This window comes from Equus caballus, unplaced genomic scaffold (genome assembly GCF_041296265.1).
Source record: "Equus caballus isolate H_3958 breed thoroughbred unplaced genomic scaffold, TB-T2T haplotype2-0000791, whole genome shotgun sequence".
Lineage (NCBI taxonomy): Eukaryota > Metazoa > Chordata > Mammalia > Perissodactyla > Equidae > Equus > Equus caballus.
In genome coordinates, this window is record NW_027222000.1 from 270729 (window position 1) to 297045 (window position 26317).

Consider the following 26317-nt stretch of genomic DNA (forward strand, 5'->3'; position numbering starts at 1 on the left):
TGAATCAACTGGAAGGTGAAGTCTTGACTGTTTAAGAACCTGCCAAAATGTTTTCCAAAATAGTTAGTTTAAACATCTGATCAAATCTTTTGCCCATGTGATAAACTGGATTCTCTTATTATTATTGAGTTGTAAGAATTTTATGTCTATTCTAGATACAGTTACTTTGTCAGATACGTGTTTTGAAAACACTTTCTCTCAATCTGTGGCTGGATCGTCTATTTTCTTATGTGTCTTTTAAGGAACAAAAATTTTTAATTTTCATGAAGTCAAATTTATTGACTTTTCTTTTATAGTTTATGCCTTTTATTTTAGTTTATGCTTTATTTAAGAAATTTTTGCTTAACCCAACATCACTAAGATTTTCTCCTATATTTTCTTCTAGAAAATTTATAATTTTGGCTCTTATATTTAGACACTTATTATGATCCATTTTGAACTAATATTTCCATATGGTGTGAAACAACGATTAAGACTTTTTTTTGCGTATATGGCTCTCCAATTTCCTATCACCATTTATTGAAAAGATGATCATTTCCTCTTTGAATTCTCTTGGCTTCTTTGTCAAAAATCATTTGTCCACAGGATAGCCACATAAAAAGAATGAAGTTGTACAGCTATCTCATACCATATACAAAAATTTACTCAAATGGATCAAAGAGCTAAATGCAAGAGCTAAACCTATAAACTCTTACAAGACTACGTAGATTTAAATCTTTGTGACCTTGGATTAGGCAATGGTTTCTCAGATTTGAATAGACATTTCTCCAAAGAAGATATACAAATGGCCAATAAACACATGAAAAAATACTCAACATAATTAACTAATAGGGAAATGCAAATTAAAACCAAATGAGATACCACTTCACATCTGCTTGGATGGCCATAATCACCAAAGACAGGTAAGTGTTGGCTAGGGTGTAGAAAAATTGGAACATTCATGCTGTTGGGAATGTAAAATAGTGCAACTGCTTGGGATATTTTCCAAAGTCTGGCAGTTCTTCAAAAGGTTAAGCATAAAGTTACTCAGCAATTTCACTCCCAAGTATATAACCAAGATAACTGAAAACGTATGTCCTCGCAAAAACTTGTAAACAAATGCTCATAGCAGAATGATTTGTAAAAGCCCCAAAGGGGAAGCAAATGTCCATCAACTCATGAATAAATAACCAAAAAGGTGGTATATCCATACAATGAAATATTACTAAGCAAGGAAAAGAAATGATACATGCTACAACATTGAAAGCATTAAACTAAGTGAAGAATCCAGTCACAAAAGACCACATATTGTATGATACCATTTATGTGAAATGTCTAGAATAGGCGAGTCCATTGAAACAGAAAGTAGATTGGTGGCTGCCTAGGGCCAGGGTAGGAGGATTCAGGAGGAAATGGGGAGTGACTGCTAATTGATACAGGGTTTCTTTTGTGGGTGACCTAAATTTTCTAAAATTAAATAGTAATGATGGTTGCGCAACTCTCTGAATATACGAAAAACCATTTAATCGTACATTTAAAATGCGTGAATTGTATTGTATGTGAATTATATCTTAATAAAACTGTTACTTTAAAAATCTATTGTCCATAAATTTGTGAGTCTACTTCTGAACTCTCTATGGTGTTCCGCTGGCCTGTGACTATTCCAATACCACGTTGTCTGGATTACTGTCTCTTTATGATAAGCTTGGAATCAAGTAGTTTTAGTCCTTCTACTTTGCTCTTCTATTTCCAAGTTGTTTTGGCTATTCTATATCCTTTGTAGTTCCATATTCATTTTAGGGTTGACTAATGTATTTCTTCAAAAGAACCTATTGAGATTTTCATTGAGATTCTCTCAAATCTACAGGTCAATTTGAGGAAAAATGACAACTGAGTCTTCCGATCCATGAACCAGTATCTCTCTCCATTTATTAAGGTAATCTTGGATTTCTGTCAGCAATGTTTTACACTTCTCAGTGTATAGTCCTGAATATCTTTTCTCAAATTTATTCCTAGAAAATCCATGTTTACGTTATTGAAAATGGTACTTTAAATTTCAGTTTGACCATTTCTTGCTAGACATAGAAATGTAACTAATTTTTGCATATTGACCTCGTATCTGCAATGTTGCTAGACTCACTTAAAAGTTCTAGTAGCTTTTATTTGTAGATTCCTCAGGGTTTTCTTAGACAATTATGCACTTGAAAATAAAGACAGTTTTACTTCTTTTCCAATCTGCATGTTTGATTTTTTCTTTTGCCTTACGGTACTGTCTAGGACCTCCAATAGAAGTGGTAGGTAAACATTGTTGCTTCATTCCAGATCTTAGGGTAAAAGCATTCAGTCTTGCATCCTGAAATATAATGTCAACTGTAGGGTTTTTGTAGATACTCTTTATCAGGTGGAAAGAATTCCCTTTTATTCCTTGTTTGTTGAGAGTTATTGTACTGAATGAATCTTTGTGCATCGAATGTTTTTATATATATATTAAAATGATTATTTTTTCTTTAGTTTGTTGATATGGTAAACTATATTAATTGATTTTAACATTAAGTCAACTTTGCATTCCTGGGTTAAACCCCACTTGGTCATGATATATTTTGTTTTTTCACTCAATTCATGATAAGTTGTTTGTTCAAAAATTGTGAAGAATTTTTCCATCTATTTTCATGAGGGATATTGGTTTATAGTTCTTTTTTCTTGTAATGTCTTTATCTGGTTTTGGTATCAGGATAATGTTGGCTACATAAAGTGAGTTGGACAGTATTCCTTCCTCTTTAAAAGTCTGGAAGATTTTGCGTAGAACTGGTATACTCCCTCCTGGGATGTTTGGAAGAAGGTGGGGGGGGAATAGGGAAATGCTTGTCAAAGGGTACAAACTTGTAGTTATAAGACAAATAACCTTTGGGTCCTATTGTACAGCATAGTGATTATAGTTAATGATACTGTATTGTATACTTGAAATTTTTTAAGAGAGTAGTTTTGTTTGAGGAAGATTAGCTCTGAGCTATCATCTGCCACCAATCTTCCTCTTTTTGCTGAGGAAGATTGGCCCTTAGCTAACATATGTGCCCATCTTCCTCTACTTTACATGTGGGACGCCTGCCACAGCATGGCTTGATAAGTGGTTCCCATGTCCGTGCCCAGGATCCGAACCGGTGAACCCTGGGCCGCTAAAGCAGAGCACGCAAACTTAACTGCTATGCCACTGGGCCAGCCCCAAGACAGTAGATCTGAAGTGTTCTCACCACACACAACAAAAAAGTAACTGTGATGGATGTGTTAGTTAACTTGACTGTAATAATCATTTCACAATGTATGTGTATATCAACGGTTTGCATTGTACACCTTAAGTACATGCAATTTTTATTGTCAATTATACTTCTGTAAAGTTCGAAAAAAAATGTTTAGTAGAATTCAGCCATAAAGTCATCTAGGCCTGAAGTGGAAATCAATTTCCTTAGTAGGCATAAAGCTAGTTATGTTCTTTATATCTTTTTATTAAGGGTAAAAAACAGCTTTATTGAGATATAATTTACATACCATACCACTCACCCATTACAAGTGTACAATTCAGTGGGTTTCGATATATTACATTATTGATTTTTTAAAATTGTGGTAAAATATATTCAACATAAAATTTGTCATTTTAACCATTTTTAAGTGTACAATTCAGTAGCACTAATTCCATTCAAAATGTTGTGCAACCTTCACCACTGTTTTCAAAACTTTTTCATCACCCCCAACAGAAAGTCTGTAATTGTTAAGCAATAAGTCTCCACCCTACCCTCTCTCTAACCCCTGGTTATGTCTAATCTACTTTCTATTTCTATGAATTTGCCTATTCTAGATACTTCATATCAGTGGATTCATACAGTATTTGTCCATTTGCATGGCTTATTTCATTTAGCATAATGTTTTCAGTGTTCATCCATGTTGTGTCATGTATCAGATCTTTATTCCTTTTTATCATTGAATAATATACCTTTGTACATATACACTACGTTTTGCTTATCCTTTCATCTGTGGATGGACACTTGGATTGTTTTCACCTTTTGGTTTTAGTGAATAATGCTTCAATGAACATTGGCATAAAAATATCTGTTTGAGTCCCTGCTTTGAATTCCTTTGGATATATACTTTCAGCTTTCAACATCTGACCATGATGCGTCTTGGTGTAGCCCTCCTTTCATTTCTCCGACTTAGAGTTTGTTGAGCTTCAGGGATATATATTGTTTTTATCATATTTGGGAAGTTTTCGATCACTACATAGTCAATATTTTTCTGCTCTTTTCTCTCTCTCCTCTCCTTCTGTTACTTCCATTACACATAGGTTGGTGTGCCTAATGGTGTTCCACAATTCTCTAAGGCTCTGTTCATTTTTCCTCATTCTTTTTTCTCTCTGCTCCTCAGATTGCATAATCTCCATCAGTCTGTGTTTAAGTTTTCGGGTTTGTCCATCTTTCGGTTCAGATTTATTGTTGGGCTCCTTTAGTGAGTGATTGTCCAGCCACACCCTTGATGTTCTCTCCAGAACAGATTTTCTCATTTTTTTGTAATGTAGATAGGTTGAGAACTTTCAAATCTTCAATTTTGGTTTCTTTTTCTAACTTGCACCTCAGAACTCTTCCAGCCTCTACCCATTCCCCAGTTCTAAAGCCACTTCCACAATTTTAAGTATCTGTTACAGCAGCACCCTACATCCTGGTACCAAAATCTGTATTAGTTTGCTAGGGCTGCCTTAACAAATTACCACAGACTGGGGGGCTTAAACTACGGAAATTAATTTTTTCACAGTTCTGGAGGTGAGGAGTCCAAGATCAAGTTGTGGGCAGAGCTGTTTCTTCTGAGGCCTCTCTCCGTGGTTTGTAGGTTACCGTCTTCTCCCTGTGTCTTCACGAGGTCTTCCCTTTAGACGAGTCTTTGTCCAAATTTCTTCTTCTTGTTTGGACGCCAGTCATATTGGATTAGAGCCCATCCTAATGACCTCATTAAAGACCTTTTCTCCAAATACAATCACATTATGAGGTACTGGGAGTTAGGACTTCAACATACGAATTTTTCAGGAACACACTTCAGCCCGTGACATACTTCCTGGTATGGAACCTGCATCCTGTCAGCAAGCTGGGGTGTGGGTGCTCAGGGCCCAGTGTTTTCAACCTGCTCCTACCTGTGGTAGAGGTCCACCTTCCAAGTAGGGGCTACTTGGGGTAACAGAGCCCCAGTCCTCTTGGCTACATTTGCCTGGAATAGAACTTCTGCAACATGAAGCTGAGAACGTTAGAGACTGCAGCAGCCTGCTCTCCCAGGGAGAAACTCTCACCCTAGACTGCGAGCTAAGAGGAGAGAGAGGGTCTCATTTTCTTGTAAAGCTGGATCACTCCGACTTGTAGGAGGGGTGGAGGTAGGAGTGGGACATGGCTCAAATGGCACAGACTTGCTGTTCTTACCCAGATTTACTAGATTTTCCTGAGTAAATGTTTTTTAATTTGCTGTATGCCATTAGGACAATTTCCAGAAAATTTAAATTTAAAAATAATAATAATTTTTACCATTTTTTTTTTGAGGAAGATTAGCCCTGAGCTAACATCTGCTGCCAATCCTCCTCTTTTTTTGCTGAGGAAGACTGGCCCTGAGCTAACGTCTGTGCCCATCTTGCTCTACTTTATGTGTGGGATGCCTACCACAGCATGGCTTGCCAAGTGGTGCCATGTCCACACCCAGGATCCGAAGCGGCGAACCCCGGGCCGCCAAAGTGCAATGTGCGAACTTAACCACTGTGCCACAGGCTGGCTCCAATTTTGATCATTTAAATGATCGTTTCATGGGGAAATGTTCTGCCGAGCTCCTTATACCACCATTCTGGAAGTCCTGTCTCTATTACTTCTTGAGTCAACTTGGCTAGTTTGTGTCTTTCAAGGAATTTGTCTATTCAATCTAAGTCATTAGTTTGTTGGCGTAAAATTGTCTACTCTATTCCCATATCACTTTTAATGTTTGAAGGTTCTGTAGTGATGTCTTCTCTCTCTTTCCTGATATTATTTATTTGTGTCTTTTCTCTTTTTTATCCTTATTGGACTTGCTTGAGATTTGTCAGTTTTATTGATCTCAGACAAATCGTTTTTGGTTTAATTGGTTTTCTCTCTTTTTGTCATTTTTGGTTGTTTTTTATTTTTATTGATTTCTTCCTTTCATTTACTTTTTTCCTACTTATTTGGGTTTACTTTGCTCTTCTTTTTCTGGCTTCTTAAGCTTTAACCATAGTTTTGAGAATTTTCTTCTCTTCTCTTCTGAGTTTTTAATGCTATAAATTTTCCTCTAAGAACTGCCTGGGTATACCCCACAAATTTTGATATGTCATGCTTTCATTTCCATTCTATTCAAAATATTTTAAAATTTCTTCTGGGATTTCTTCTTTGATGCATGAGTTATTTAGAAATACGTTTAGATTCCATATATATGCGGATTTTTCAGTTATCTTTTTTAAGATTTTATTTTTTTCCTTTTTCTCCCCAAAGCCCCCTGGTACATAGTTGTATATTCTTCGTTGTGGGTCCTTCTAGTTGTGGCGTGTGGGACGCTGCCTCAGCGTGGTTTGATGAGCAGTGCCCAGTCCGCGCCCAGGATTCAAACCAACGAAACACTGGGCCGCCTGCAGCGGAGCGCGTGATCTTAACCACTCGGCCACGGGGCCAGCCCCTCAGTTCTCTTTCAAATACTGTTTTCTCTGAGTTTGAAAATTTTTCTAATTGAGGTCACGTTGGTTTTTAATATTGTGTAAATTTCAGGTGTACATCATTATATTTCAGCTTCTGTATAAGTTACATCATGTCCACCACCAAAAGTCTAGTTTCCGTCTGTCACCATATATATGTGCCCCTTTACCCCTTTTGGCCTTCCCCCACCCTCTTCCCCTTTGGTAACCACCAATCTGTTCTCTGTTTCTGTGTGTTTGTGTGTTTGTTTGTTTATATTCCACATGAGTGAAATCATACAGTATTTGTCCTTCTCTGTCTAACATTTCACTTAGCATAATACCCTCAAGGTCCATCCGTGTTGTCTCAAATGGCACAATTTCGTCTTTTTTATGGCTGGGTCGTATTCCATTGTGTGCATATACCACATCTTTATCCATCATCTGTTGATGGGCACTTAGGTTGCTTCCCGGTTGTGGCTATTGTGAATAATGCTGCAATGAACATAGGGGTACATGTATCTTTTCAAATTAGTGTTTTCGTCTTCTTTGGATATCTACCCCGAAGTGGAATAGCTGGATTGTATGGTAGTTCTATTCTTAATATTTTGAGAAATCCCCATACTGTTTTCCGTAGCGGCTGTAGCAGTTTGCATTCCCACGAGCAGTATATGAGGCTCCCCTTTTCTCCACATCCTCTGCAACTCTTGTTATTTCATGTCATTTTAGTAATAGCCATTCCAATGGATGTGAGGTGATATCTCATTGTAGCTTTGGTTTGCATTTCTCTAATTATCAGTGATGTTGAGCATCTTTTCTTTTCTTTCCTTTTTGGAGAAGATTAGCCCTGAGCTAACTTCTGCTGCCAATCCTCCTTTTTTTGCCGAGGAAGACTGGCCCTGAGCTAACATCCGTGCCCATCTTCCTCTATTTTATGTGGGATGCCTGCCAGAGCATGGCTTGAGAAGCATTGTGTAGGTCTGCCCCCGGGATCTGAACTGGAGACCCCAGGTTGCCAAAGTGGAAGGTGTGAACTTAACCGCTGTGCCAACGGGCCGTCCCCTGAACATCTTTTCATGTGCCTGTTGGCCATCTGTAAATCTTCTTTGGAAAAATGTCTGTTCATATCCTCTGCCCATTTTTTGATTGGATTGTTTGTTTTGTTGTTGTTGAGTTGTGTGAGTTCTTTATATATTTTGGAAATTAACCCCTTATTGGATATATGACTTGCAAATACTTTCTCCTAGTTGGTGGATTGTCTTTTCATTTTGTTGATGGGGAAGACTTTTAGTTTGATGTAGTCCCGTTTGTTAATTTTTTTCTTTGTTTCCAGTGCCTGAGGAGACATGGTATTCAAAAAGATACTGCGAAGACTAATGTTGAAGAGCATACTGGCTATGTTTTCAGCTAGGAGTATTATGGTTTCATGTCTTACATTCATCTCTTTAATCCATTTTGAGTTGATTTTTGTGTATGGTGTAAGATAATAGTCTACTTTCATTCTTTTGCCTGTGGCTGTCCAGTTTTGCCAACACCATTTATTGAAGAGACTTTCCTTTCTCTATTGTCTGTACTTAGCTCCTTTGTCGAAAATTAGCTGTCCGTAAATGTGTGGTTTTATTTCTGGACTCTCAGTTCTGTTCCATTGAGCTGTGTGTGTGTTTTGTACCAGTACCACGCTGTTGTGATTACTGTAGTTTTGTAGTATGTTTTGAATTCAGAGATTGTGATACCTCCAGCTTTGTTGGTTTTTCTCGAGATTGCTTTGGCTTGTTGTTAGTTTCTAATGTAATACCATTGTGGCCAGAAAGCATAGTTTTTATTATTTGAATTCTTTTACATTTATTGAGACTTTCTTTACGGCCAATCTTACAGTCTATCTTGGTCAGTGATCCAGTTGTATTTGGGAAAAATGTTAGGTAGAATGTTGGTTGATAGAGTTATTCAGGTCTTCCTTTACTGATTTTTCTGTCTACTTCATTTGTCATTTATTGAGAGAAGGGTATTGACATCTATAATAGTGGCTATAATTGTGGATTGGTGCAGTTCTTTTAATTTTATCATTTTCTGTTTTATGTATCTTGAAGTTCTGTCATTAGGTGAATATGTATTTAGTGTTGTTGTTCTTTTCCGTACAATTTGACAGTCTCTACCTTTTCATGACAGTCTCTATCTTTTCCTGTTTCAAAAATCTCTGCCTTTTGATTTTTTTTACAGCATTCACAGTTAAAATGATTACTGGTTGTTGTGATTAAAGTGGTTAAATGTACCATTGTGCTATTTATTCATTCTCTCTCTTATTTGTGATCTCTTTGTATTTTTTTTCTGCCTTCTTTTAGAAGGCAGAAAATTTTACATTTTCTAATTCCATTTAATCTCCTTTATTGACTTGTTAGGAATAAGTCAATATTCTTTTCATGTTATCTGTACTCTTTGTTTTCTTTATTTTATAAGTTGTTTTAGGGTTTATATTAGACATCTTCCACTTATTGCGCTCTACCTTCTGATCATATTATTATCCTTCATGTATAGTATAAGCTCATTACAATAGTTTACTTTCATTTCACCTTTCCTAGATTTTAGGTTATTGTGGATATACATTTTATTTCTACATATATTAGTAACCCCACATGCATTGTTACATTTTTGTTTTAACCGGTCAGTAATGTTTTAAAGATGTTTAAAAATTAGGGAAAAGTGTATTTTGTATTTACTCACAAACTTTGCGTTTCCAGTGCTCTTTATTTCCTTGTGTATATCCAGAATTATAGTTGGTGTCATTTTCCTTCTGTCTGGAGGATTTTCTTTAATATGTATTATATTGCTGGGCTGCTGGTGATGAATTTTAGCTTTGATATGTCTGAAATAGTATTTATTTCATTTTCATTTCTGAAATGTATGTTTACTGTATATAGAATTCTGGGCAACCATTATTTTTCTTTCAGCTCTTTAAAGGTGTTGCTCCGTTTTCTTCTGGCTTTCATTCAATCCAGTGAGAAGTCTGCTGTAATTCTCATTTTTCTTCTGTACACGTGTCTTTTTTTGGGCTGCTTTTACGTTTTTTCCTTATCACTGATTTTAAGCAATACGATTATGATGTGCATTGGTGTAGTTTTCTTTGTTTCTTCTGCTTGGGGTTCATTGAGCTTCTTGGAAATATGAGTTTATGGTTTTCATTAAATTTGGAAAAATTTCATCCGTAAGTCCTTCAAAATTTTCAGTCCTATCTGTCTCCTCCTTTTTGGGAGTGCAGTTATATCTGTATTAGGGCACATGATGTTTTTCTATAGCTCGCTGATGTTTAGTTTTTTCCAATCTTTCCTCTCTCTCATTTTAGATGATTTCTGTTGTCTTTAAGTTCATTAATCTTCTTCTACAGTGTCTAACCTGTTGATAATTTTAACCATACTGTTTTTCTTCTCAGACATTGTATTTTCACTTCTAGATGTTTATTTGTGGTTTGTTTTGTTTGTTTCCTTTTAGATTAACAAAGGTTCTTTTACCATGCTAAAAATATAAAATATACCATCTTAACCATTTATGAGTGTAGCACAATTCAGTAGTGTTAAGTAAATTCATATTGCTGAGGAATAGATTTCTTTTACATCTTCCATATCTCCTTAAAATGCTCATCTTTCATCCTTCTTGAACATATGAACTATATTTATACTAAGTGTTTAAACATTCTTGCCAACTATTTCTGTCATCTCTGGGTCTGTTCATATCGATTGATTTTTCTTTTCATTTTAGGTCTTATTTTCCTGTCTCTTGCATATCTGGTAATTTTTTTTTGTCAAGTGCCACATAGTGTGAATTTTATTTTCTTAGTTGTTGGAGTTTCTGTATTTTTTTTCTAAAATATTTTCAGGCTTTGTTTTGAGATTCAGTTAAGCCATTTGTAATCAACTCTGCCATTTTGAGGCTTGCTTTCTTGCTTTGTTAGGTGGATCCAGTACAACTTTTAGTATAGGACTAATTTGGTCCCAACACTGATGTGATACCCTCTTGAGAATGTCCTTGTATTAGGAGGTTTTTTTTATTTGGCTAGTGGGAATATAGAGTATTACCAGCCCTGTGTGAGTTCTGGGATGGCTATACTTGAATCTTTCTCATGGTCTTTCACTGGCCTTGAGTAGTTTCCTCACACACCTGCATTGATCAGTACTCATTTGGAGCTCTTCCTGCGCAGATCTGTCTTCTCTCATACTTCATCCCATAAATGCTCATAAGATTTCCTTGTATGAGCTCTGTATCTTTAGCTCCTGGAACCAGCAGGCTCCGTTTGGGTACTTCCTGCCTGCACATAGCCTAAAAATTCTCTCCAGGCTGTAAGCTGGGGCAATAATATGGCTCACATCTTTTGTTTCATTTCTCTCAGAGATCATTATCTTTCACTGACTGTTGTCTAATATCTGGAAACCACTGTATGTTTTGTCCGGTTTCTTAGTTGTGTGTGGTGGGAGGATAAGTCTTGTTGTTTTCTTTTTAATCCAGTTGTGTTTACCCCATCATTGCTAGAACCCCAAATCTCAAAAATACTACATATTGATAACAGATACATACAGATGTAGTAAAAGTACAAAGAAAAGCACAAGAAGGATAAATTCTAAATTCAGAATAGTGGTTACTTCTGGGGAAGCTGGGAGAAAGAGGAATGTGATTAGGTATAAAAAGAGACCTATAGGGGGCCATCCCCATGGCCGAGTGGTTAAGTTCATGCTCTCCACTTCCACGGCCTGGGGTTCGCTGGTTCGGATCCTCGGCATAGACCTACACACCGCTCATCAAGCCATGCTGTGGCAGCCTCCCACATAGAAGAACTAGAATGACTTATAACTAGGATATAGAACTATGTACTGGGGCTTTTGGGAGACAAAAAAGAGGAAGCTTGGCAACAGATGTTAGCTCAGGGCCAATCTTCCTCACCAAAAAGCGTGCAAAAACAAGACCTATGACTATTTTTATAATATTTTATTTCATAAGCTGGGTATTGGGCACATAGGTATTTGGCTTAGTGTTAGTCACATTTAATATCAGTCCTGAAATATTTCACAATTGAAAGATTTCAAACAGAACAAAGGATTAAGTTTTTTAAAAAGACAAACTGAAAATGCTAGAAGAAAAAGCAGGTATGTCTTAGTGGTGTCTATAACCTTTTACTCCCTCTACAAATGGATGTATAATATGTAAGAAATAGTCTTCAAATTAATATTATCAATCATTCATAAAAAACATTGAGCCGGTCTTGTGCCCATTTCTTTGATTTTTGCTCTGAGAAGTTGATATGGAGAATATATGTATTTCCAGACTGTTCTTGACTTTTAGAAAAGTTTAAGGCACCTTGACTGAAGTGAGCAAACTAGAATCCTGAGTAGGGACAATGAGGTCACATTCTGTGGATTCATTCTTCCAGGTCTGCAAAACAGTAAGAAACCATTTCCTCAGTATTAGAGGGATCAGATAGCAGCAAGACTCGGAAAGCTTCACCAAACTGTCTTCTGTTTCTACCATATGCCTCCCAGAGGAACCAGAACTAGCAATTCTAATGGCCTTGCACAGTTGTAGGAGAACTCCTGCCACTACCATGCATGTATCTATGACTTTCCCTCCTTTATATTTTCCCCTGTGAACATGAAGGACTATAGTAGTAGTTAATTATGTTTTCCGAATATTTCTCATTCTCTGCCTTCCAGGACATGGTAGGACTGCGATTCCCAGATTCTTGGTTTGGGTGGGGTCATGTGAATAGTTCTGGTTAATAAAGTATAGGTGGAAGAAATCTGTGTCACTTACAGACTAGAGCTTTTCATTGCTGGTGTGAGGCCCTTCAGAATCTTACTTCCTTTTGTCACAGCAACCTGCAAGTTTCAGTTTGGTGGCTGCTCTCTCAGCCTGGGTCCTGGAATTAGATAAAAACTAGAGTTCCCAGATGATCCTTGATGAGATTATGATACAATCAAGAAATAAACCTTTGCTGAGAAAGTGCTAAAAATTCCTTTGTATCATTCAGTTCAAATGTCCCTTCAGAGAGGCAATCCTTGACCACGCAGTCTAAAACCCACCGCAAATATCAGTTGCTGTCTAACACAATCCCCTGTTTAATTGTCTTCATAGTACTCTTTACTTTCAGAAATGGTTTTATTTATCTGCACTTCTTTATTCTATTCCCCACCCCCTGCCAAAAAAAGCCCCCAGAATACTCCATGAGAATAGAAGACTTGCCTGTTTCATTCACTGCAGTATTCCCAGCACTTTGAGGATAGAGAGACATGAAAGAATCAGATTAGCCTGATTTTTACAGGCCATGGTAAGTGCAATGTGAAGTCACTGAAGGGTAATGAGACTCTGACTACTTTTGGAGAATGGACTGGAAGTGGGCAACAGTGGAAGTGAAAGTAGATCAGTCAGTAAACTCTAGCATTGTTCTAGGCAAGATAAAGGGGGGTTGAACAAGTATGGTGTTTGCAGATCAAAAAGATAGGTCTTGTTTATGTGGGAATTAGGGAAGAGAAGCATCAAGAAGACTCTTAGGTTGCTGGCTTTAATAACTAGATAAATGGAGGTGCCATTTAATGAGATGGGGAATATAAGGGAAGAGCACTTTGGGGGGACTGTGGCAGAGAGTTGGATATCTAGAATTTCCTTCTGACTATGTTATGAAGACATCCTAGTCAAGATATCAATTAAACAGCTAGATACTGTCCATGAAAATAATCTATAACCAATCTATAAACGAAAATTTGGGTGAATTTGTTCTGAGCTGAAATCTGAGGACCATGGCCCGGGGCCTTTCTTCCCACAGGAAGAAAGGGCACCAAAGAAGTGAGGTGTACAGAGTGGTTATATACCGCCAAGCAGGACGTTTCACATATGATTGAAATGTCCCTCCCACAATAGTCACAAGATTGCCCTGTCGGCACAGCTCTTGATGGACACCGCAGGTAGTGGGTCTGCTATCTCAGAGGGCGTAGCAGGAGGCAAGTCTGTTGTCTCGAGCTGGGCAGTCACAGGTGAGCACAGCAATCAGTTTCTAGCCTAAGGAAAGACGCTTAAGCCTTAAGGAGATGCCAACTTTGGGAGAGGGAGGGAAGTTGCACCTTTATCTCAAGGGCCTTTGTTCTTGCCATAGGGAATATCTAAAGCAGATATACAATGCATGCTCAACAGCCACGGTCAGGCCCTTTTGGAAAGACAAGGTGAGGCCGAATTAGGTTTACACCAAATGGCTTCCTCATATTCTCCAATATATCCTATTGCTTGCCATTTTTATTTGTCAATACAAACAAGTTGAACTCAGATTTGGGATGCAGATATAAACCTGAGAATTTATAAACCATTTAAGATCACCTGTGTTGGGGAAGTGGGAGAATTCCTCCCCCACCCCTTTTTCTTAAGGTTCTTATGGCTGGTCAAATAATTTAAAAGGCAGGTTAGCAGGAGAAAAATCAAACAAAGTTTAATAGCATGTATACATGGGAGAAACTCAGGAGAAACAGTAACTCAGTCATCTGGCTGAGGCTGCCTGTTTAAATTTCTTCAGCTACAGACAAGGAGGATGTTGGGGGTAGTGATTTGGAGCTTCAAAGGGGAGGAAGGCAACTCCTGGAAATGGAAAAGCAAATGTTTGGTAAATAGAACTTTGATAAGAATGGGCTTAGCAAGGATCCTCCCAGTCTACCAGATACCCAGAGTTATCTAAGGTGATGGCTTGTCCTGGGGACTGGCCTTTATTTTAAATTTCTTTTAGTCAGTTGGGGAGAAGGTGGAATGTTCTTCCTGAGTCTTCTGAGCCTTTATTTTCTTCAGCTTGAAATAATCCACATACCAGAGTGGTGCATCTTGCGGTGGGCGGGGCGGGGGTGTGGGCATGCCCTGAACCCCATCACCTGCATAGGAAAAATAGATTTCAACATTTAGGGGTTAGATAGTATAAGAGGAGCCACTAAAAGTGAGAGAAGCATGGGCTATCCAGAAACCCAACAAGAAAAGTATTTCAAGGAGCAAGTGCTCAACTGCTTTGAATGCTGCTAAGAACTCATTTAAGAGAACAGAGAGTTTATATTTTTTTCAGCTTTATTGAGGTATAATTAACATTAAAAAATTGTACATAGTTAATGTATACATTGTGATGAAGTTGGACAATATGCTTACACCCATGATACCATCACCACAATCCTGGTAATAAATATATCCATCACCTCCAAAAGATTTCTTACGTCCCTTTGCTTTTGTGTGTGTGTGTGGGAAGAACATTTAACCTAAGACTTATCCTCTTAAGTTTATAATGTTGTAGATCTCTAGAACTTATGTATCCTGCATAACTAAAACTTGATGCTGAACAACAACTCTCCATTTTCCCCACTCCCGTCCCCTGGCAACCACCAATCTATTTTCTGCTTGTCTAAGTTTGACTATTTTAGATACCTCCTATAGGAGAAATCATGCTATATTTGTCATTCTGTGACTGACTTGTTTCAGTTAGCATAATATCTTTTTTTTTATTGAGTTAATGATAGGTTACAATCTTGTGTGATTTCAGTTGTACATTAATATTTGTCATTCGTGTTGTAGGTGCACCATTTCACCCTTTGTGCCCGCCCCCCACCCCCCCTTTCCCCTGGTAGCCACTAATCTGTTCTCTTTGTCCACATTTTTAAATTCCTCCTATGAGTGGAGTCATACAGAGATTATCCTTCTCTAACTGGCTTATTTCACTTAACGTAATTCCCTCAAGGTCCATCCATGTTGTTGCAAATGGGATGATTTTGTTCTGTTTTGCAGCTGAGTAGTATTCCATTGTATATATATACCACAACTTCTTTATCCATTCATCTGTTGATGGGCACTTAGGTTGCTTCCATGTCTTGGCTATTGTAAATAATGCTGCAGTGAACATTGGGGTGCATAGGACTTTTGGGATTGCTGACTTCAAGCTCTTTGGATAGATACCCAGTAGTGGAATGGCTGGATCGTATGGTAGTTCTATTTTTAGTTTTTTGAGGAATCTCCATACTGTTTTCCATAGCGGCTGCAGTAGTTTGCATTCCCACCAGCAGTGTATGAGGGTTCCATTCTCTCCACAACCTCTCCAACATTTGTTACTATTAGCTTTAGATATTTTTGTCATTCTAATGGGTGTAAGGTGATATCTCAGTGTAGTTTTCATTTGCATTTTCCTGATGATCAGCGATGATGAGCGTCTTTTCATGTGCCTATTAGCCATCTGTATATCTTCTTTGGAGAAATGTCTGTTCATGTCTCCAGCCCATTTTTTGATCGGGTGGTTTGATTTTTTGTTGTTGAGTTGTGAGAGTTCCTTATATATTATGGATATCAAGCCTTTGTCAGATATATGACTTGCAAATATTTTTTCCCAGTTAGTGGGTTGTTTTTTTTGTTTCAATCCTGTTTTCATGTGCCTTGAAGAAGCTCTTTAGTCTGATGAAGTCCCATTTGTTTACTCTTTCTGTTGTTTCCCTTCTCTGAGAAGACATGGTGTCCGAAAAGATCCTTTTAATACTGATGTCAGAGAGTGTACTTGCCTACGTTTTCTTCTAGAAGCCTTATGGTTTCAGGTCTCACCTTTAGGTCTTTGATCCATTTTGAGTTTATTTTAGTGAATGGTGAAAAAGAATGGTCAGTTTTCATTCTTTTACATGTGGCTTTCCAGTTTTCCCAGCACCATTTTTGGAAAAGACTTTCTTTTCTCCATTGTATGCACTCAGCTCCTTTGTCGAAGGTAAGCTGTCCATAGATGTGTGGTTTTATTTCTGGGCTTTCAATTCTATTCCATTGATCTGTTCACCTGTTTTTGTACCAGTACCATGCTGTTTTGATTACTGTAGCTTTGTAGTAAGTTTTGAAGTCAGGGATTGTGATGCCTCCCGTTTTGTTCTTTTTTCTCAGGATTGCTTTAGCAATTCGGGGTCTTTTGTGGCCCCATATAAATTTTAGGATTCTTTGTTCTAATTCTGTAAAGAATGTCATTGGGATTCTGATGAGATAGCGTTGAATCTGTAGATTGCTTGAGGTAGAACGGACATTTTAACTATGTTTATTCTTCCAATCCATGTACATGGAATGTCTTTCCATCTCCTTATGTCGTCATCCAATTCTCTCAGAAAGGCCTTGCAATTTTCATTATATAGGTCCTTCACTTCCTTGGTTAAATTTACCCCGAGGTATTTTATTCTTTTTGTTGCGATTGTGAATGGTATTCAGTTAGCATAATATCTTCCGGGTCCATCTATGCTTTTACAAATGGTAGTATTTCCTTAATTTTTAAGTTTGAATAATGTTTAATTGTGTGTCTATCTCGCATTTTCCTCATTTTCTTTATCCACTTGACTATTGATGGACATTTGAGTTGTTTCTATATCTTGACTATTGTGAATAATGCTGCAATAAATGTGGGAGTGTAGATATCTCTTCACAATCCTAATTTCAAGTCTTTGCATATATACCCAGGAGTAGAATTGCAGGATCATGTGGTAGTCTATTTTAATGTGGTTTTTTTTGGTGAGGAAGATTGACCCTGAGCTAACACACCTGTTGCCAATCTTCCTCTTTTTGCTTGAGGAAGATTGTCGCTGAGCTAACATCTGTGCTAATCTTCCTCTACTGTATGTGGGATGCTTTCACAGTGTGGCTTGACGAATGGTGCTAGGTCCATGCTCAGGATCTGAACCTCCGAACCCCAGGTCGCCAAAGTGGAGCACACGAACTTAACCACTATGCCATCGGGTTGGCCCCAGTCTTCCTCTATTTTTTGTACGTGGGATGCCACCACAGAGTGGCTTGATGAATGGTGTGTCGGCCCACACCTGGGATCTGAACCCATGAAACCCCAGCCGCCAAAGTGGAGCGAATGAACTTCGCCACTATACCACCAGGCCAGCCTCTATTTTTAATTTTTCTTTTTTTTGAGGAAGACTGGCCCTAAGCTAACATCTGCTGCCAATCTTCCCCTTTGTGCTTGAGGAAGAGTGGCCTTGAACTAACGTCTGTGCCAATCTCCCTCTATTTTATATGTGGGTTGCTACCACAGCATGGCTTGACAAGCGGTGTATGTCTGCACCCGGGATCTGAACCTGCAAACCTGGGCTGCAGAAGCGGAGAGAGCTGAACTTAACCACTACACCACTGGGCCAGCCCCTACTTTTAATTTTTTGAGGAACCTCCATACTGTTTTCCATAGTGGCTGCACGATTTTACATTCCCATCGACAGTGTGCAAGGGTTCCAATTTCTCCACATCCTTGCCAACACTTGCCATTTTTTGTTTTTTGGTAATAGTCATCCTAACATTTGTGAGGTGATATCTCAATTGTGATTTTGATTTGCATTTCTTATCAGATTTGGCAATATGGAGGTTATTCATAGGAAAACGTATGAATCAAAGAGGAGGAAAAGAGAGTCCACGTAGAACTCTTTCAAGAAGTTTTGCTATGAAAGCAAGCAGAGAAATAGGCTCAGCTAGAGGGATTACGGGGTAAAGAAAAGTGGTGTTTTGTCTTTGTTTTTTTAAGATGAGCGATATTACAACATTTTTTATGATGAAGAGACCATCCAGCCTGAGGAGAGATTGATGATGCAGTAAAGAGAGGGGATAAGGAAAACAACTAAACCCCTAAGTGGGTAGCAGACATAGGAGTCCAGATCACAGCTGGAAAGACTGAAGATTAACAGAAGAAAAGCCACTTCCTTCTCTTTAATATGATGCAGAAGATAAATGCAGTTGTAGGAAGGATTGTACATTTAGTGGTGGGATGTGGGAGAAGTTCCCTATCTCGTGACTTTTTTCTGAAGTGTAAAGGAAAATCATTGGCCAAGAGAGAACATACAAAATAGTCATCGCGGAGAGCGAAAAAGTAAGTTTTCTAAAACCCTGGAAAAGGATGACCAGCTTAAGGTTTGTGATCAGGAATTTAAAGAAAGCTTGTCAACCTGAAAGCCAGTTCTTTGTGGCCAGGAAAGAGGGCAATAATGAAAAGTGTTCTAGAGAGAGCAAATACAGTGATTGTTGTAGCTTCTTATTTACCCTAAATGATCACTTAAAGTGTATAAGTACATTATAATCTATAACAATGTTAAAGAAAATATATAGCTAACAGAAGTTGGCAAGTAGAAGGAGCAAAGAAGTGTGAGAGGTTAGGTGTGTAAGTATCTTCATCTCGCACAGAGTGAGGAGCTAATGTATAATTTTGAAAGTTGAAAATCCAAAAAAACAGATGTTTGAAGTACTTACCTTATTTAAATTATACGGTTTATCATAAAATAACTAAAATACTAAGAGGAAATAGTTTAAATTATCTAAATCCTCACCTGTCATAAGTGAATCCACAATGTCAAAAATTGATAAAACAATTAGTGATTGAGATCCTTTAATTTATAAATATGGAGGCAGTCACCGGAAGAAATAAAAAACAAAGTGAAAAGTAATTGCCTGTGGAGAACTTTTGTCCCTCATTATTATTTTGTATGACTTGATTTTTTTCATAACAAATGTATGCGTTAGTATACTTTAATAAAATTAAAACAGAAACTATTTAGCTGCGAATGAAGGCCTTGAAGTCAGGGCCAAGCTTTGATACAACTGGGTAGGTTTTGTCGAGGTGACATTTATTTCCAGCCCCTTCCCGTGCCCTCTGATTGGCTCTCTCGGAATTGGTTTTCTCCCAGTATCAAAGGGATTCACTGCCCTCCTGCCCCTGGCTTCCTGCCGCCTTCACTGAGGAAAAGCACATCTCTGGTTGTTTTCTGCTCCTCAACTTTGATCACTACAAAATGAGTCTATTCTTGGTCTCATTCTTAAAATGATTTGTTTTTGGCGCTCCGGGGCTCGCGCCCCTGCCTCGTGCCTGCGCCGCTCGTATGTAAATGAGGGCGCGTGACGCGGGACGCGGATGGACAAGGGAAGAGAGAGAGTGGCCGCTGCCCTCGCCGCCCGGTGCCGGAGCCCTCGGTGCGCGGCGGAGAGGAGAGGATGCCGGCGGGAACTCGACTCTTGGCGCCACCGTCTCATGCACTGTGTAGGTTTTGAGAGTATTTTAGAAGGGCTTTATGGACCACGGCTACGAAGAGCCCTGAGTTTATTTGAAGGATTGTCTACCATCTCTTGATTCTTCACAGTCAACACCAACAGAGGAACTGTCATCTCAGGGCCAGTCCAACACTGAAAGACTGAATGCCAAGCAGAAAATTAGCTAAATGCACTCTTTCGAAAGAAAGACCTTCCTCAGAACTGTGATCCTAACATTCCCCTAGTTGCTCAGGAATTAATGAAAAAGATGATACGTCAGTTTGCAATTGAGTATATTTCAAAAAGTGGTAAAATTCAAGAGAATAGAAATGGTTCAATTGGACCAAGTCTAATATGTAAAAGTATTCAAATGAATCAAGCAGAAAACTCCCTTCAGGAAGAACAGGAAGGCCCCTTAGACCTCACTGTGAATCGAATGCAAGAACAAAATACTCAGCAAGGGGATGGAGTGTTAGATCTCTCTACAAAGAAAACCAGCATAAAATCTGAAGAGTCGTCCGTATGCGATCCTTCTTCTGAAAATTCAATGGCTGGGAGACTACAGAGAAACAGAGAGGACTATGTGGAGAGAAGTGCTGAGTTTGCAGATGGTTTGCTCTCAAAAGCTTTGAAAGACATTCAGTCTGGAGCACTGGACAGAAATAAAGCAGGCATACCTCAAAAAACTTTACTTCTCCACTTAGAAGCCTTACCAGCAGGGAAGCCTGCATCTTTTAAAAACAAAGCTCGAGATTTCAGTGATAGTTACTCATATAAAGACAGTAAAGAAACTTGTGCAGTGCTGCATAAAGTAGCCCTGTGGGCAAGAGCTCAAGCAGAGCGCACAGAAAAAAGTAAACTCAATCTAATTTAAAGAAAAAAATGAAAGCCTACAATATGAAACTTCACGTCCTACTGTACAGTTAAAAATTCCTCAACTACGAGTAAGTTCTGTTTCAAAACCACAACCTGATGGTCCTGGTCTGCTGGATGTTATGTATCAAGTTTCCAAAACCTCTCCAGTCCTAGAAGGATCAGCTCTCCAAAAACTGAAAAATATACTCCCTAAACAGAAGAAAATAGAATGTTCTGGGCCCGTAACTCACTCAAGTGTTGACTCTTACTTTCTACCCGGGGACCTCTCTCCTTTGTGTCTTAATTCTAAAAATGGAACAGTTGATGGAACCTCTGAAAATACTGAAGATGGATTGGATCGAAAAGATAATAAGCAGCCCAGGAAAAAACGTGGCCGTTATCGGCAGTATGATCATGAAATAATGGAAGAGGCTATTGCAATGGTAATGAGTGGCAAAATGAGTGCTTCCAAAGCACAAGGAATTTATGGGGTACCTCACGGCACTTTAGAATACAAGGTAAAAGAAAGATCTGGAACACTGAAGACTCCTCCTCCGAAGAAACTCCGAGTACCAGACACTGGGTTATATAATATGACAGATTCAGGGACTGGCAGCTGCAAAAACAGCAGCAAGCCTGTGTAGATTACTTGTTAGGAAAATGTTTGTACGTGTGTTTGTGTGTGTGTGTGTGTATGTGCACAGGTGTGTGTTTGTGTGTCTATATACACACACGTGGGAATTACAGATGCTCACTCTGACAGGAGACATGAAATTTTGCAGTTGAAAAACCACTTACATGCCTTTTGAAAAAAAGTTTTATTCAGGGTTTTCACTGTGGACAGAATTATATAGTTGCTTACTTAATTCTGATAGTTTGTATTTAATCCTTGTATAAATAGGTGAAAAAGATTGAGGTTTTCTTTAGTAGTCAATAGCATAAAGCGTTGTGGGAAAACAAGTAATTGTCAAGTGAAACATTTTTATAGGTGAAAGACCACCCCAGCCATTCAGTTAAACCATCTTATAATGGAAATATGATATTAATAGTTTTTAAACATTTTTACCTAACATACTTAGAGTTACTGTAAGTACGTCAACCAACCAATCAGAGTTTAAATACGCAGCTATCTCCATACTAAGAAAAATTAATATATACAGTATTAGGACACTACAGTGCATTCTATGAAATATGAAATGCACTCAAGTGCATCCACCAGGAATAGACAAGAAAACCTTAAATGATATGTATAATGAAATTTAATATTTATCATTTAACAGTTGTTGTAGCAGGAAGTTGGGGTTTATAAGGTATACACTTTTTGAAAAAAACTGACACATTGTTAACCCCAGGAGCTATAAAATCCTTTAATATAAGATGGAATACTAAGAACAAAAAGTAATTTAAATTTAATTATTAAAATAATTTAATTTTGTTTTTCATTTGAAAAATAAGCTAATGTGTAAGATTAGAAAAGAAAGTTGGAATGCAACTTAGAGCATGTTTATAATGGGCACAGAAAAAGCTTGAGAATGATCATTTTGGTTTAAATGTGCTGGTTGGTTGATGTTATGACTACTTTAAATTTTAAGGATTGTGATAGACTCCTACTATTGAAAAACCTCAGTGTAACTTTAATATATTTGCTGCTGTGACATTTCAAAACATTTTCAGTTTATCAAAAATGAATTACAGATTTCATTTTGGTGGGCGATACATTATCGTTTTGCTAATAACCAAATTTGCAGTTTGTTCAGGGTCTTAAATGGATTTACAGATATTTCACACTGAAGCTGTTTTGAACTTTCAGTAATGTAAACTCTACTAATTGGGCAGTTAGAAGCTGGGCAGTGCATTTTAACTTTTACTAGCCTCATAAAAGAGACCAGTAATTTTTATATAGCAGTTTTAAAATGTGGTTCAGAGTATCCATGTTGGATTTATGGAGTATGCCGTTTTAGTGGTAAAATGTTATAAAGCATGTGCCTCCATATAAAGATTGGGGATTTGCTTCATATGTTCACAGTTCTCCGAGTGCCCCTTTGCTCTGTTAAAAGTCAGGTTCTGATCATTTTTCTAAGCCAGTTTTCCTAAGTCCAAAAGGAATACTTAAAGCTGAATTTAAAAAATAAGTGCACCTTGTCAAATACTTGTGTTTTTACACTTGTGTTTGTGTGTATCTAATAATCACATATACATGTAATACTAAAGAGATTTTCAGCTATTACATTGAAAAACTGCTTACATATGTATAAGGAAACTGAAGAGAGGGAAATACACAACCAAGTAGATATTTGGTCTCTTCGATCTATACTGAACCCTCTTCAGCAATTAATGTTACCTGCATGCTAGGGTATGAATCCTCTCGCTCTTTTTTATTCCCCCAAGAAAGTATACATAATAGATTGCAAAACAGCAGATGTCAGGGTCATCTTTCTTTTTAAAGAATTAAGCCATATTTTGTGAGGGCCAGAACTTGGATGATTTAATGTATTTCCCCTCCCCGCCCCCCGCGCCCCCAGTGAAAAGCAAAGTTAATGTTTCAACACAATTTTATTGACCTCTTTATACAGAATTTTACTTGCAAAAATTTGGGGGCTTGAAGGCATTACATAATATTTATATTGTATTGAGCTTTTTTATTCCTCACACTATATTTACATTAATAAATTGATTGAGAAGTTTATAGTAAAGGGATACTTACAGAACACTTTTATATCATTTAAAAGATGACCTGACCAAAAACTTGACAGGATTCATAAAATCAGGGATCATTTTGCTATTGACTTCACAGTGCTCAGTAGTTTTATAGGTAATATTATAGTTAATTTGCCGCGTTTTAGTACTTGTATTATTTATTTTTGGTCAGAAATAGTAAATTAAATATTTTTTGATAGTTTGTAGGTAATGATCAACTCCTAACTTTTAAGATTTTTTTATTTTTTCCTTTTTCTCCCCAAAGCCCCCCGGTACATAGTTGTATATTCTTCGTTGTGTGTTCTTCTAGTTGTGGCATGTGGGACGCTGCCTCAGCGTGGTCTGATGAGCAGTGCCATGTCCGCGCCCAGGATTCGAACTAACGAAACACTGGGTCGCCTGCAGCGGAGCGCGCGAACTTAACCACTCGGCCACGGGGCCAGCCCCCAACTCCTAACTTTTAAAAGAAACAAAATGTTTCTAGTTACTGAGTTCACTTTTGATCATACAAACTTGGAAAGGCAGGGAAATTTATGGCTTCCCCTTCCCCCCAGTGATTCCATTAAGATATTCTCTATGTTAAACTTTCAAAGTACTTTATAAATTTAGTTACCAGTTATTACTTATTAATTGACAATTTTCTGAAAAATCCAGTTTCAGCAGACTTTTAATGAAGGTGAAAGCAACCATTATGTGCTTTCTACTTATTTGAATGTTCCTCAAGTATTTTATATTTTAAAAAAAAAAAGAAGGAAAAGAAAAAACGGTGCCTCTGTTTTTAGAAAACTACTGCTCAGTAAAGTTGTTTAAACCATTTCTGGTAGCTAATGATAATTTTATATTAAATTGTATACTAACTTTAGTGAGACTGATTTTTTTAGTTGTTTACAGTACAAATACTTGTATTTGTTTTTTAATTGCAGTATTTCCATTGTCACAGTAATTTAGTAAAACTCTGGCTGCCTTGATTTTGACAGATTTTGTTAATATAAACTGATTGTTAGGCAATTAGTTATATTTATGCATAAATCAATTGCTCTATGATTCATGAATTATTTATTACAATATTTTCTAATGAATTCATGTATCTGTCTTGTGTTGTACTGTAATTCTGTTCCTACTTTGTGTTGTTATATATCTAAATCTGATTGTATGAATTTTAATTGTTCAGTTAACGTGTTTCTAGGTTGTAATTTGTAGTAAAGCTCTTCAGTGCTTTTGCACTTAAATTTAAAAAATAAATAAAAAATAAAAATGATTTGGTTTTGGCTCATGGTAAAAATCAGTAATAATCTAATAACTGAAATTCCCTTCCTCCTCCTGTTCCCATCCCTGCCAAATATTATTTAATGTGTGATCTCATTTAGGGAGATTAGATGGGAGAGTTTTATATGCATGTTTTTGTTTTTTAATCTCAGAAACAGAGGGTTAAATTGATCAGATGCTTCACTGCACGGTGTATTAGTATTATGGTTCATACCAAGTACCTCATGTGATAAATTTATCCCCTTTTATTTTCATCCCCCTCTCTCATTCTCTACCCACCTTGAGAATTTTAACTCTAAATAATGAGCTCAAAAGAATTCATCTCTGTTGGCAGACTGTTAAGGCACTGGGATAGGTAGGGGAAAATTATTTGGGAGTGTGTGAGAAAGAGGCCTTCCCAAGGAACTTCAAATTACACCATCTTTACAGGGCTTGTTTTATTCTTTTTACGTAATGATTCAGTAGTCACTATCAACTGGGACTGGAATTAGGATGGACTTTAAATCTCTTGTTGAGATGTTTTCTTATGGCAAGGTCTCATTAACATCATTTAAACAGAGTATAGCACAACACCCCAAGCAGGTGGGTGCTTAGTAAGTATTATCATGCAATGATAATGATGATGTAAAACTATAGGCTTCAGGTAAGGGTTGATGACTTATTCACCACACACCTTAAACTACATTCTTAAAACACAGATGAAACTCATTAAATTATTTTGACAGTTTTATATGCTTCATCAACATGTTGGATATGGGATAAACAAACGGCCTACAATTAACTACAAACAATTATTTCCACTATTATTAACGGATGTTCACCAATAGCATTATATAACCTACACAACAAAGAGCATCTACTTGCAAGAAATGCAGCACATTGTTTTTTATTTCCTGTATCTCATTTATTCAATACACATTTTTTCCATGAGAAACATTATTGGTGTTAACACTCATCCAAAAGTTCATTACTTAATGCAAACGATTTTCTAGGTAGAGAAAAAAATTGTATATATTTCTGTAGATGAGGGCACATTTTGCAACATATTTTGTAATTTTCCTCTCAGAAGTATGAAAATTCTAAAGAAAAGATTATGAAATATATTGAAGTGAAACCTCTTAAAGGCAGGAACTAGCTTATTTTTTTTCAGTATTTTCTTTTGTACTTCTAAATAGAGTCTGGACTTTATCTTCACATTGTTTTATAGAACTCATATATCTGTATTTTTCTTGAATTTGCATTATTAGGTCCACAAGAGACGTACTTTTTTTTTTTAACTTTTATAAAATACTCAATTTGGGAAAGTCTGTCCTACTCGATTTCAAACAACGTGGGAGCGAGATCTTGTTTGACTTCATCCACGTATATTTTTCAGTAACAGGTTTCAGTGTCTTGCTCATAAATATTGCTTAAATAAAGCATGAATGCAAATTTTTCTTTCTGTAGTATTTTATACTTGTTTTAAAATAAGTTGAAAAGGGTTTAATTAAACATAGAAGTAGCTCCCCTCCAAAAATTTCTCTCCTTCACTATTTGTGATCACTAAGAGGAACCAGAAAGAAAACTCCCCAGCGAGACAAGTGAAATATAAAAAGAATAAGAGAAAGAAAAAGAAAGGAACCTTGTTTTCTATACCACATTCACTTAAGACAAAAATAGGGAAGCTATTTTTTAGCTTGAAAATAATGTTATGTGTTCTATGCTGCAGATATTCAATTTTATATCCTAGGAAACACTACTGTTCTACTAGGAGGCAGTGTAAGTGTGAGTCCTGGCTCTGCCGCTTGTTGTGAGACCTTGGTCAAG

The 26317-nt window shown here is 37.2% G+C and overlaps 1 protein-coding gene and 1 pseudogene across 1 annotated transcript in view; both read left to right on the plus strand.

Moving 5' to 3' along the window:
* The window catches only part of LOC138915126 (large ribosomal subunit protein uL15m-like), a 253999-nt gene that overhangs the window by 220030 nt on the left and 7652 nt on the right, over nt 1-26317 (plus strand). Inside the window, 1 exon segment of the mRNA XM_070259084.1 lies at nt 1847-1915. Within this exon segment, the coding sequence (XP_070115185.1) occupies nt 1886-1915 (30 nt within the window). The 5' untranslated portion in view covers nt 1847-1885.
* Nucleotides 19433-24503, plus strand: LOC138922395 (ligand-dependent nuclear receptor corepressor-like protein pseudogene; annotated as a pseudogene).